The 13,326-nt window shown below is 35.5% G+C and overlaps 1 protein-coding gene across 13 annotated transcripts in view; it reads left to right on the top strand.

The window, feature by feature from the left end:
* Positions 1–11,956, top strand: part of PDE1A (phosphodiesterase 1A) — a 326,620-nt gene extending 314,664 nt beyond the window's left edge. For 11 of the 13 annotated variants that reach the window (XM_042994857.1, XM_042994856.1, XM_042994854.1 and 8 more), the window contains 2 exons: positions 6,155–6,271; positions 9,363–11,956. In XM_042994857.1, coding sequence (XP_042850791.1) covers positions 6,155–6,228 — 74 coding nt within the window. In that variant the 3' untranslated portion in view covers positions 6,229–6,271; positions 9,363–11,956. Of the gene's footprint in view, positions 1–6,154; positions 6,331–8,390; positions 8,477–9,362 lie in introns of those variants that run through there. The other 2 variants (XM_042994852.1, XM_042994851.1) reach the window with 2 other exon arrangements.
* Positions 11,957–13,326: the final 1,370 nt, after the last annotated feature.

The following is a 13,326-nucleotide window of genomic DNA, read 5'->3' as shown; positions in this document are numbered from 1 at the left end:
TAAACTCATACTAAGGAAACACAAAAACATAGCGGCTATTAAATAAACTATACCCAGGAAAGCTGCATAGTGTACAGTTAGGATCTAGAACTCTGGGCCTCGACTATCTATTCAATTCTGGTCCCATCACTTACTTGCTATGTAACCTTGAGCAAGTTACTTAATCTCTCTGTTTCAATTTGCAGTTTTTAAAGTGAGGATCAGAAAACTTATGTCTATCTCAAGAGCTATTGTGAAGATTAGATGAGTTTATACATATAAAGTATTTAGAACTTAGTGTTTTCTACAGTAATTGTTATTACTCTCCTGGGCTCATATATGTGCCTCCAAACTACATGGAGATCTTATAGAAGGCTTCCTTAAAGAAGTATATTATGGGAAAACACTGCTTGATCATAACAATTTGATATGAGATAAAGCTTAACTCATGAGAAAATATGCAGTGGATCAATTCCATCAATCAAGTGGATGACTCAGTAGGTAGCGCATACAACTCTTGATCTCAGGGTTGTGAGTTCAAGTCCCACACTGGGTGTATAGATTGCTTAAAAGTAAAATCTTTTTTAAAATATCAAGTGAATTGATGTATGGTGATTTGATCTTGACTCTTCTATTACCTTTCCATTTTTTTTTATTTTAATGTTTATTTATTTATTTTTATATGAAATTTATTGTCTAATTGGTTTCCATACAACACCCAGTGCTCATCCCAACAGGTGCCCTCCTCAGTGCCCATCACCCACTTTCCCCTCCCCCCCCACCCCCCATCAACCCTCAGTTTGTTCTCAGTATTTAAGAGTCTCTTATGGTTTGCCTCCTTCCCTCTCTGTAACTTTTGTTTATTTATTTTTGAGAGAGAGACAGAGCATGAGTGGGGGAGAGGCAGAGAGAGAGGGAAACACAGAATCTGAAGCAGGCTCCAGGCTCCAAGCTGTCAGCACAAAGCTCGAAGCAGGGCTCAAACTCACAAACCATGAGATCAACACCTGAACCAAAGACATGTAATTGACTGAGCCACCCAGATGCCCCTCACCTTTCCATTATTAATTAATCCATCAAAATTATCTATAGAGTATCTCTCCAAAGTATGTCTCAAATTCAACCAGTTTTCTGCAGGAGTGAGTGAAGGAATGAAGTGGCTTATTCTGAATGGTGGGTATAGTGGCCCAATTGGAAAAGCTGAACATGAACAAACTTTATCTAAATACTTTCTGTTGAGGATTCTGCCACTTAAGTTACTTGCCTTTATTTTTTCTTGGCATATAACCTTTTAAGAAAAAAAAAATTTTTTTAAGTATCCTGTAGACCTAAAGGCCCCAAAAATGAAGAAGAAGAAGAAGAAGAAGAAGAAGAAGAAGAAGAAGAAGATTTTAGCTAACCCAACAAACTTAGTTTACAGCAATTCACTTCTTTCCTAAAAGAATCTATTAACATTAATATTTTTACTCCTCAAAGTATGCCTGAGTTTAGATGAATTATTCTTCAATTCTGAGTTTACTCCTTCTGGGACTCTTGCTCATGGTTTGGCTAATATAATGTTCCCTTGTTAACTATAGGAATCTAGGGATTTCCTAGAAATCATGCAAAAAAAGATTTATAGCTGAAATTTTGTATCTTTTTTTACATATATTTAATTTCTATGAAGAAATTATGAAAAAATAAGGAAAATAAAAAATAATCCAAGAGATCTCTTCAGTTAAAGTTTAAAATATAAGCCTTCAAGAAGAAATGGTGAAAACAAAAAATCTGATGTTCAAACTTCATTTCCATAACCTCTTCAAAACCCAACCTAGGCCCATTCTTTAGCAAGACAATTGGTAGTGAGTAAGCTTGGAAGTTTTGACTAATTTTTATTTGTATCAGGAAATTTTTGTGGAAGTAAAGAATTCAGTACAATAAACTCATTACTCTGGACGTGGGATTCGTTCAGAAGAGTCCTACGTTCCCATCCTTCCATCTTGGGCTAGGCTTCTATAACATATGCGGAGCAAGTCTGCTGATTAAAAAAAACCCAGAGACATTGGTAAGAAATAGAAATCTCATCAAAGGAATTCAACAAGAATAAGATAATAGTTTTGGCATTAGTAATGTAGAAATGATAAAGCACCTATGATTTATTTTAAATAAATTCATCTCCATCATGAGGCTAATCCTGTTATATGAGTCTTTATAGATTAGAGATCGTACTACTCCCCACAATTCTAGCTAAATGTTGTGGATCAATAAAGTGCTGTGTGACTAATTGCTTAAAGTGCTTTTATTTTAAAGCATGTATTTACAATTTATAAGTGTACTTTAATAGGAGCAATTTGCATTATGACCAAGAGAAGCAATTTATTTCACTACTACTTAAAGAAAAAAAAACTACAAGTAGATGAGACACTCTTCACACATCCTTTCAAATAGCCTCTCATCATAGCCAGCCTAAGTTAGATAGGAGCATGTACATAGGAGAGGAAAGAAAGTAGCATGGAAGGCATTTTTAAAGAACACTAGCCTTTTTCATCCCAGGTTAAAGGATAGCTAGATATGTGAGACTGATTTCTATTTTGGCTGATTTTTGAACCTTAATCAAGATAGCTACCAACTAAGCCCTCTAAGACTTATGACTTAAAGCTAAGTAAGATGGAGGAAAAAATTACTTGTTTGGGGTTTTGGTATCCCCAATTCAACCAGTCTACAAATTTGTCAAATAATGTTTATAGTCTATTATCAGGGACATCTAAAGACTCCTAGAATTTTGGAATATGCATACCACCAATATTTGCCGAATATGCTTTCTTAGCAGGTATCTAATTGCTGATAATTATGTATTCAGCTTGACGTAGATTCAAGTGGTTTTTGTCTCCATGGGAAAAATGAAGAACAGAATCAAAGGACATACGCTTTCCTGACTCTTCTCTAGATGGAAACTCATACAAAAACAGTCTTCTCTTCACTAAAGAATTGGATCATAAACACTAAAAATTAGGAAACTTGTGATGTTTGCAGTCTTTAGGTTAGAAACAATTCATTGCTCTTGGTGTGGATGAATATGCAGGGAAAACAGTGCAATTTGAGATCCTTAACATCTACAGTGGATGGTTGACTATAGTGTTGCAGGGTGGAGAGTTGGAAATCATCAAGACAAAAATTATAATAGGGTTTTCACTAATTTACAACTTTTGGTTTTTTAAGAATAGGCACCTCAGTCACATATTTGTGTTGAATTTTAAATTGAATACTTTCTCATTGCTCCTGGAGTCACAAATCTCTATTATCTCTCCTCCATGGTATAGCAAGAAAACATTTGATTCTTTCTTGCAGCACTTTGCTTTGAAATTCCCCTGAATATAGGATTTGGCATCTGAGTCCTTCTTAGTCTGTCTCCTACTGTAGGTTTTACTACACGGAGTGGCAGTAAAAAGAGTTTTATTCTTTAGAAAATGCTTCTCACAATTCTTGCTATCAAATTATTCATCTCTGAAGAACTGAATTTTGAATCCTAATAGCTTGTCAGAGCAGGAAGATGAAAAATAGCATGTTTACACTTCTCAACTTGAACCTTTGCCATTGTTGTTTAGGCAATAAGGAATGCTTTCACTCTTTCAAATCCAATAGAAATTTGCCCCTTTGGGTCTGGGAGTTAGCACTGTGCAACCAAACCCTTTGGTTTAGTAGTGAAGTACATGACTCTGGGGTTGAATGCCTAGCTCTGCTCCTTAGCTGATATATAAACTTGGGTAATAAAAATTGTTGGGGAGATTAAATGATAAAATGTATGAAGCATTTAGCATAGTGCTTAGCACAGAGTAAATATTCCCTAAATGTTAACTACTCTTTTTGCTGCTGCTGTTAATATTATTATTAATAATAATAAAATTTGTCATTCTTACTCATTAATTTATACTCTTTTTTACCTAGATCACATATGATTTAATAAACAAATAATATAACAACACATTCATGTTAGAATACATATAGACTGGTTTTAACAAGAATTTTAGCTTGTAATTGCTGTATTGTTACCATTTGGTGATTTTGTTCCATATCCACTTTCATTACTGGTAAGTTCCTTTTCCTTAGTGTTTTTTGCCCATTGTAAAAGTTTTTCTCAAAATTTTGAGAACCAGAGAATTACTTATATTCCTCTTTTAATTCAGCCTGTTCTTTTCATTCTGTTCTGTTCTAATTTAGTCCTAAGTAACAGAATACTAAATCAGAAGTTTAAGCCATGAGTCTAAAATGTCAGAAATAAAACCTGTGAGATAGGAATTTCAAAGAAGATTCAAAGCCAATTATAGGATGCTTATAATCCTTACCCAACTCAAACAAATGAAAGGGTCAGGTTGTTAATGGTTGAAAAAGGATTTGCGAGTAGAATTTCTTTAACAAGCTATCAGCTATTGGGAGAGGTGTAGAAATGCTTCCCTCTACGTCAAAGCAAGAGAAGAGAGCTGCACCAGGACCCTCAGGAGATATTGGGAATGGAGTTTCGTTTAAACATGAGATCTAAAGGGTTAGCTGGTGACAGATGAGCCAAATGAGGGGAATCTATGTAGGTTTCAGTCTTTCCTCAAGTAATTTATGGCAACAGTTGCTTCGTGAGTGTTTCATGTGATTCAGATGTGGCCCATCCCTATTTGGAAGGATGAAAGGACCTTAGCACACGGAAGCTAAAGATGCAACTATAAATTTCCAGGGGGCTGTCAACATTGTAAATAACCAGAGTTTCATGTGCCCATTGCAAGGTGGTGAGATGTCTCCAGCCATGGTCCCTGGCAAAGAGTCCCTGAAGAGCCCATGAATGTGCTCATAGAAGAATTAGTTTTCAACACCTGCCAGGTCTAGTGAGTGTGGAGCCATCCTACAGTGTGCTGGTCGAGTAGGAGCTTGGCTTTTCCTCTCAGCCCTTTCTCTCGCTTGCTCCAGCTCAGGAGTTAAGGTGGCCAATTGGGGAAGAATGACCCAGAAAGAAATACCAACCATGTGTCCCCAAACGCACACCATTTCTGGACTCTGCCACAAACTCAAGGTTGGAAAGGGATCTTCTATGATCTTTGTTTGATCTTTGTTTTAAGATTGATGTGCAATATAGGTGACAAGACTTTCTAATGTTGGTTAAGACTTGGGCGACTTCACGTGATCAGGCAATGTTTATATTATGCAAGAATGATTGCAAAAGTCATGACACTACCTGAAAATTTCATCCTGGGACAGAAGATAACTTTCCCTTTTTGAGTGTTTTAAAAAGAAAGCAGGAGACAAAATAATTTTGCTTCATGAAAACACCCCATAAGTCTTATATGTTCATTAATTTTATAACCTCAATAAAAAATCTGTTGCAACTGAGAGGACACAGTCTTACAGTATATATAAAAGGAATTATCTCAAAGATAACTGGTGTGATGCTTAACTTGTTAGTATATTTTTTATCTAAGTTCAAATAGAAAGAACATGCCATCATATATGACTATTTCCTGAATATTAAGGTATTTTGAGTAATTGGCTCAAAATTGAAATTGGTTATTTTATTTACTTTCTTTTCCATATAATAAGACTCTTTTATCTGTACATTTCTGCTTTATGTTTTTATTTTTGATAGATTAGATTCTAGGCAACCTCTTTAGAAATGTTGGCATATTTTCCATGTTAATTTTTTTCTTCAAGGTATATATAAATGGTGAGTGATTCAGAGACTGTAAATTCCATTAGTTTGTTTTGGCAGATCATGTCTTATCTTAAAAATTACTATTCTGTAATAGTCATGTGTTCAAATTCTTAGCAACTAAGCCATGTATGGTAAAGGACACTGATCAGTAGAAGGGTTGTTTGAAACAACATGTTTTGATTTAAAAATATCAAGAAAAAAACATGCACAATTTTTATGTTTGACTTAGTAGATGTTTAAGCATGTCTCATGAGTTTCAGTTCTGTATTACCAGATTAAACTACAACTTCATGACGTTGTGTAACTACCACAGTGTGACCTGCTGTGCTCTTTAAATGCACAGTCTGAAAAGAACGTGTTTGGTAACCGTGGAGAAATGTGCCACAAAACCCATTGCAAAATGGAGTCTTCAACACTCACTATTTGCTTCAGATTCCTGACTTCATGAGGTTTTTTTCCCACAGGCTTATTTTGTTTCCGTTCATCTGTTTGCTTGTGTTTTAGGTGAACCTGATCTTCATAAGAACTCAGAAGACCTAGTAAATGCTGAGGAAAAACATGCTGATACACACTCATAGGTTTGAAATACCTTAAAGGCTTCTGTCATGTTAAACATGAGAGGTAATTTTATTTTTTAGGCAAGAAACATAATTTTTGAAATGAATGGCTTGTAGATATCATTAGAGGCAAAGTTACCTTATTTCAATGCCCTCCTGGAATCTTTAAAAAGAAAAAGTTTCTCCTGTTTTCTGAAGCAAAATCTTAAATATTTATTTTTTCAAAGAATTTAATTTGTTCATCAATAAAAATTATACTTAGTGAGACCTTTTAATCCTTTAAATTAATAATCTGGAGGCTGTGGAGAGGTTTAATCCTGATTTCTCTTCCTACTTCACGTAGGAAATATGAATGTTCACATTGGGTGATAACAAGGCAAGTACATATTATGAAACAGACATCAATATTTGCTAAAATCTATAGACATTTGTTTGCATCAGTGTTTTTTTAATTCAGCTTCTGGGGTCTGATTTTGATCTACTAAATCATAGATTGAATTATAACTCTGGGAATGATGCCTTGGAAATCTGAATTTTTAATAATCCCGTCTGTTGGTAATTCTGTACACTATAGTTGAGAACCATTGTCTTGGGCCTACAGAGGAAGTGCAAGCTGTTAGAAGGGAAGGTTGTGTAATTATAGTGGAGATGTCTTAGTGTTTCCTTTTACTTTTTAAGTAAGAAACAAACCCCACGTGCTATAATGAGTCCTGTTCTTGGGGGTGATGGCCGCAAGAGAGAAAATGCTGAGTGCCATATACCAAGTCGTTGAAATGTTATCAGTAGCTCCTCACATGTTGCTTTAGATATGAAAGAGTTAAACTGTGGTTAGATTTTAAGATGATTTATCTCTCAGTATTCTTGAGTTGGTTGTAAGACTGTCTTTTCTTGATAACAGTTTCCTTAATACCAACTATCAAGTGTCCGTCACTGTGATCAACATCTTACATATATAGTATCTCACTTAGTTCTCTTAACAATTTCAGAGTCGGTGGTTGTGATTCCTATTTTACATATGAAGCTTGGGTAGATATCAAGCCCACAAAGTGGGTGTTCAGCAACTAAAACCGATGTATGTCTACATTTAACAATTTTAACATATTGTCTCATATTAGCTACAGCAATTTCTTTTCATCCCTCCATCCAAACTATAAATTTATTACTTTAGAGCTCACAGCTGTTTCAGAAGAGTCCTTAAGTTCTGATGACATACAACATACCCTCAAAGTATGTTTTAGGAAAAACTAAATTCAGTGGAGTATTTATAGATGTTGTAAGTACAAAAAGGTTTCTGTCAAATAAATTCCATTAGAAAACTGAGTGAAACAAAATTAAGCAAGAGTCTTCATTCCTACTCGATGACCAGTGCACACTAAGTAGCTTCAAAAGAAAAAAGTTAAAAATCAGCATTTCTTATGTATTTATGATATGGAACTGTAATATTTATGAACATTTTCCAAAAATTGTGTGTAGGAAACACAGGTCACCAGTACATTTGTAAAGCTGACTATTTAAGCTGTGAAGATGTCTCAGGCAAAAAAAAAAATTATCTATAAAATTCTGGCATCTCATCAGTAAAAGACTTCAATGGGATTCAACTGGAAGTTACTGAAGCCTCTTTTTTTGTTTTTCAACTAAAAAGGCTCCAAAGCTGGAAAGATTTGAGACCCACTCAAACTAAACAGTGGTATTTAAACTCAGGCAAGCTGTTAGACATTTTTTTTTTCCATCAGCACTAACTAAATCCTGTAGTTTTCCTCTCAATTGGAGAAAACTCTGCCTTTGGAGCACAGTCTTCCAGAAATCATGGCCTTCAATAGGTGAAATTTATATGCCTTCAAGAAATAGGCAGGTCTCTAATATAAGGGAAGTAAAAAACCAACAGGAGTGGTGACAACTGATAACTATGACTCAGGCCCACTGTCTGGAAGGTGAGAGCAGTGGTCAGCCTTGGAAACTTCTAGAAAGGGCACAGCACACCTGACTAAAGGCTGCAGCTAGCCAGTCTTTGCATCCAACATATTTTCACCATGCACTAATTAGGAAAAAATCTTTCCATTTTTAATGTTGACTCAAAAACTTTTTGAAACACTATGTAGACCAAAATAAATATGTGTGAAGGTCAGATTTTGCCTACAGGCTCCTAGTTTGCATATTAACCACACCTTCTTTGTGACCTATAGCTACTCTTTCACTGGCAGCCATCATGGAAAATTTAGATCTTATGGAAGCCTGGCTATATCTCTGAGAGCCATTGCCTGCTGCATTCTCAGTGTGTGGGCCCCAGTATGAGATACTTTCCCAGGAAACACGTCTAATTCAACGTGCACCATGATGAAGCCCCGTAAATCAATGTGCAACACTACACTTAGAGCAAGAAATCAACCTTTGAAATCTACTTGTAACACTGTTGTATAACTTCGCTACTATTTCTAAGAAATTTCTATCCACAAAACTATTTTGTTTTGCTTACTTTTTGAAAATGATTTTGTTAATTCAAGTGAATGAGATTGGAATTGGATGTACAATGCATTGCTGCTTTATTATTTCAAAAGATTTTAAAAGGTGTGGACATATAATTTATTATACTGTCTTCTTTGAAGGATATATCAGAGGTTTCTGGCACTTCAAAAGCAAACCAATATCAGATTTGGTACTCATTGGGAGGGAAGTGTTCCCTTTAATGTTGAGAGTACTATCCAAGAAGAGGTCAGAACCTAATGTGTTGTGGTCTAGATTTAGTTTTGCATTTGCTTTGTTTGACTTCCACACTGATTTGAAATATCTTTTTGAATATCTTTAAGCAGGACTTACGCTCATTAGTTCACCACAGTCCTTGTGACTCTACTGGTTTCACATTCACACAGGCCCACTTACCTCATTTATACTGCCTTCCAGGCTTGTTTTTAGCTACTTGAGTTTGTGACTTCTGACCCAAGGAATCCAAATTTTTGCTGGAATTAAAGAAATAAAACATACACACACACACACACACACACACGAAATAACAGGAATTCCAATGGGTATAAAACAAATATATATTATATACTGATAAATCCTTTATTTCTGACAAGGTATATGAAGCCCAATGTGATATTACCACACAGTAATTGATGCATGTATATGACTAAAACATGATCTTCATTTTCATTTAGATTTTATTTCAGGATAATGAGAACGGGACAAAAACATCCTAAATCCTCAACTTTCCACAAAGCGATGTTCTCCTTTTCAACACACACGTGGATCCAGCCATTTTAATGGACTCCTATATAAGGAACTAATAAGAAGAACATAAATTCTGAGCTAGTAACTCTGGCCAAACAAACACATTCAAAGTTGCCATTTTTCTTGGTCAGTGCTTCTGCCATTGTCTTTCCTCCAAAAGACAGTCTTGGAGGAAATGTGTTGGTTGTTTTCATCCAGCTTTTTCAATCAAGTTAAGGAAATTTTTAAGACAAAAGTTGGATAGTTTAAAATTGTCATCACTTTGAACCGGTAATAGTATAGGTGACTATGTGATACATGTGCAAAAGATGAGGCATTTTTAAAATTAACTTTCATATGTATTGTTTTATGCAGAGTTGTGTAATTACAAATATTTCAAGGTTTTAAGTAAAAGGAAAGCAAAACAAAATTAGGGGCAAAAATTTTTTTGTAGCTCTGAAGAACAGGCTAGATTGTCCCTCTTTTAAATACATGGGAACAGCATGAGGGGTGGAGCTGTTCAGAAGCTGTGGTTGAAGCCCCATGATGACACTGGAGCTTTACCCTGGTCCCACAACCTAATGACCACTTCGTTGTAACTGTCAAGCTGGGAAACTGCAGTGAAACCTGTCCCTGGAAGCACTGGACCAACTTGCCTCCATCTCTGTGGTTTCAGAGCACTGATACGTCACCCACACGGGCGTCATCACAATGCAAGTCACACATTACCTACGCTCTGGGATAAACAAGAACCTCCAGCCATTTTTGGAAACAGATGTTAGTGCTCAGAATGGAATTTGCCTTCTGGGGTGTTGATCCCATTAGGACACAACAAAATATATTACAGGCCAAGGGATAAGTGACAAGAAGTGTGTGTGTGTGTGTGTGTGTGTGTGTGTGTGTCTGTACTCAAAAATATCTATGAAGATGGAAGCCCACACTTTTCTGTACAGATAATAAGATAATAGTATTGGGTGTGACTTTATAATTTTCCTACAAGAAACGAACTGCAATTCTTAGAGACTCTGCTTCCTTGTCATGTTTTGCCTGAGCATGTGCAGAGCCCTTCCTTTGCTCCAAACTGAAGAACTACTTTTATTTGTTATTAGCTGACAAGAAAAGTCAAGCACAATTAGGTGTTGTAACTTTTCACTGTGCGAACACGTCGATGATCCTGCGATGAATCTGTCTTTGTGAAAGGTAGAAACTGAATGGAAAAAAACAAGAGTAGCCATCAATTAAAGAATAAAGTGAAGGAGGGTCCATCCATCCAATGAGTTTTCTGTTGCACCTGCTTTTTTTCCTGGGTTCCATGATGCTAAGCAATATTTTAGAAATTGATAGAATCAGAAGCTTTTAAGTCTGAGTGGTGGGATTTTATAACCCACAACTTAGATCTCCTTTAATGTGTAAGCCATATTCTATATGCATATTAGGTATGCATCATTCTAATTTAAGATATATTTATGCATAGACTGTGCATAAAATGCTTTTAAATGTTCTGTGAATAAGGTCCTTAATTTTTGTTTCACCTGAATCTTGTGTAGAACTGAGCTAAATAACTGAATTGTATCATAGACATTATAATGCAATTGATATTTTAAATGTAAGCAGTACAAATTGATCTACGATGATATGTTGGGGGAAATTTATAGATATGTACATCATGGTGACTTTTTGTCTTTTAAAAAAATGGACTTTTTATTTCTATTTATGAAGACATTATAACTACTGCTTTCAAAGTCTTTTTAAAAGTAGCTATTTACCAGCTAGAAAATATTCTGCATTTAAAATAGAATCTGACTATCTGGGAAGTGTAATTACTTTTGTTCTTATTTGAGCCAGTTGTCTTTCGGGAAAGCTAGAGAATCTCTCCAGGGAGAAGTAAATTGAAACATCGCTTCTCAATTGTCATAGGAAACTTGTCTATTTTGTTTCTATTGATAAGATCTATAGGCTTTGTTACGAAAACAAAAATTGAGAAATATAATGAATTCATCAGTGTCTGTATATGGGCTTTCACCTAATTTCCCAGGTTATTTAACTTATAAAGCACTGTGACTGAATTTCCAGAGGGAGTGGAGAAAACACGCTCCACTTCAGAAGAATTGTCACGCTGTTGATACGCTTTTTCCTTTTCTAATCTCCCCTCCTTTCTCCATTCCCTCCTTTTCCTCCCCTGTTCACTTCCCTTGTTCTTTCTTTTCTTCCAAGAGGGCTACTAACTAGTGCTGACTAGAGGGAGTGGGCGTGGAGGTTACTAGTGCCCATCCCCCTGCAAACACCAGGGATGGGTGAGAGGGTCAATGAGTCAGGCCGCTGCATCTTGGATGTCCTGCTTTGCATTTTTATCCTCAGCTCCACAACATATATTCAACAATTTCATGCGCCTTTTTATTTAACCAGTAGCTGTTTTAATTTTTAACTTGACAAGCTACAATTCTTGTGTTTTTATTCTACTGTAGTTCTCTGTATTTCCTATTACATATGATTGTTAAATAAATCATACTTGAGGGAAAATATTGTGAAACATTTGGTGTCTGATATAATTCAATTTGGTGGGGCATTGAAAAGTTGGAGAAATCAGGAATACCGGATAGATGTGAGTTTTGATATGTTCTGTCAGAAAATGATTTTTGCTCTTTCTTTAATAGAAGAATTCATTGAACATTTATTATTTACAAGCTCCTGGCTAGATGCATGTTGCATATAGGAATCTGGAAACCTGAATCTTTTCTCTATAAACTTTATATCTTATAGCAGAGATAATTCATACACATAAATAACCAAAATGCCACACAGAAAAGTAACCAGGTGCAAGTAAAATGCACCTGTGGATATTAAGGAGGGTAAAAATTGCATCCATCTTCAGGGCTTCTAAGAACTTAGAACAGCTTGCACATGAGTTGATACTTACTTAACAAATAATAGCAAAGCTCATGTTCATTGCCTATTTTCTATGAGCAGCCCCTGTGTAAACACTTAACACATATTATCTCTAATTCTCAATAATCCAGCAAAGTGTGTATTGACCTGAGTAGGGAAATCAAGTTTCAGAGAAACAGCCTCATTTAGGCCATGCAGGTCCCAAGTGGTGGACTCCAGACTGGATTTGCTTCTAGGTCTCTCTGTCACCAACAACCCCTTTTTCTTTCTACTACATCTCTGTGGGGCGGAGCAGAAGCACAGTGGAAAGGAAAGCTGTGTGAAGAAGAATCATGTGGATAAGGTAACAGTTGAGAGTAATAAAAAAGCAAAGAACATCGAATTAAGGTGCAGACCTAGAGAGTGTCAACTAAATGAATTAAGAGTAATTGGTACAATCCGTGTCACCTCTGAGACTCTGGCTCCACAGTGCCAAATCACTCAATTAAAACATAAAAACGTATCTAGTCATCAGATATATGACATTTGGCTGAACTTTTATTTTAAATGTGATTCCCTGATAAATTTCCATGTCATAGCAAAAAGCTCTTAAAGGGCATATTTTAATTCTGAAATACAATGTGGATATAAAATACATATCTTCTTTGGAAGCTGTATGAAGCCTCTGGTCGTCTAATTGCTTTTCTAAATATTACAAAGCTTATCTACCATTTAGTACAAGCCTTGAGCAATAAAGACAATATATAGTTTAGAGTCAAAAAGAAACACCTAATAATGTCCCACGTTATATACATGTTATTACTTCGGAGGGAATCCCAAATATTTAAGATACAAGTCCTGTATATATAGACCAACATTGCATATTTAAAGCTCCTTTAGGAGCCATTTATCCTTTAGTAACATTAATAAATTTCTAGGCTATTTGCTTAACTCTTGTAATGTTTGGAGAGCTTCCTTTGAATCTGAAGCTGATATATATTTTTTATCTCTGACAATTAAACATTACAATTATTTAGTGTTTATTAT

The sequence above is a fragment of the Panthera tigris genome, chromosome C1, assembly GCF_018350195.1.
Source record: "Panthera tigris isolate Pti1 chromosome C1, P.tigris_Pti1_mat1.1, whole genome shotgun sequence".
Classification (NCBI taxonomy): domain Eukaryota; kingdom Metazoa; phylum Chordata; class Mammalia; order Carnivora; family Felidae; genus Panthera; species Panthera tigris.
This window is presented reverse-complemented; position numbering and strand designations above follow the sequence as displayed.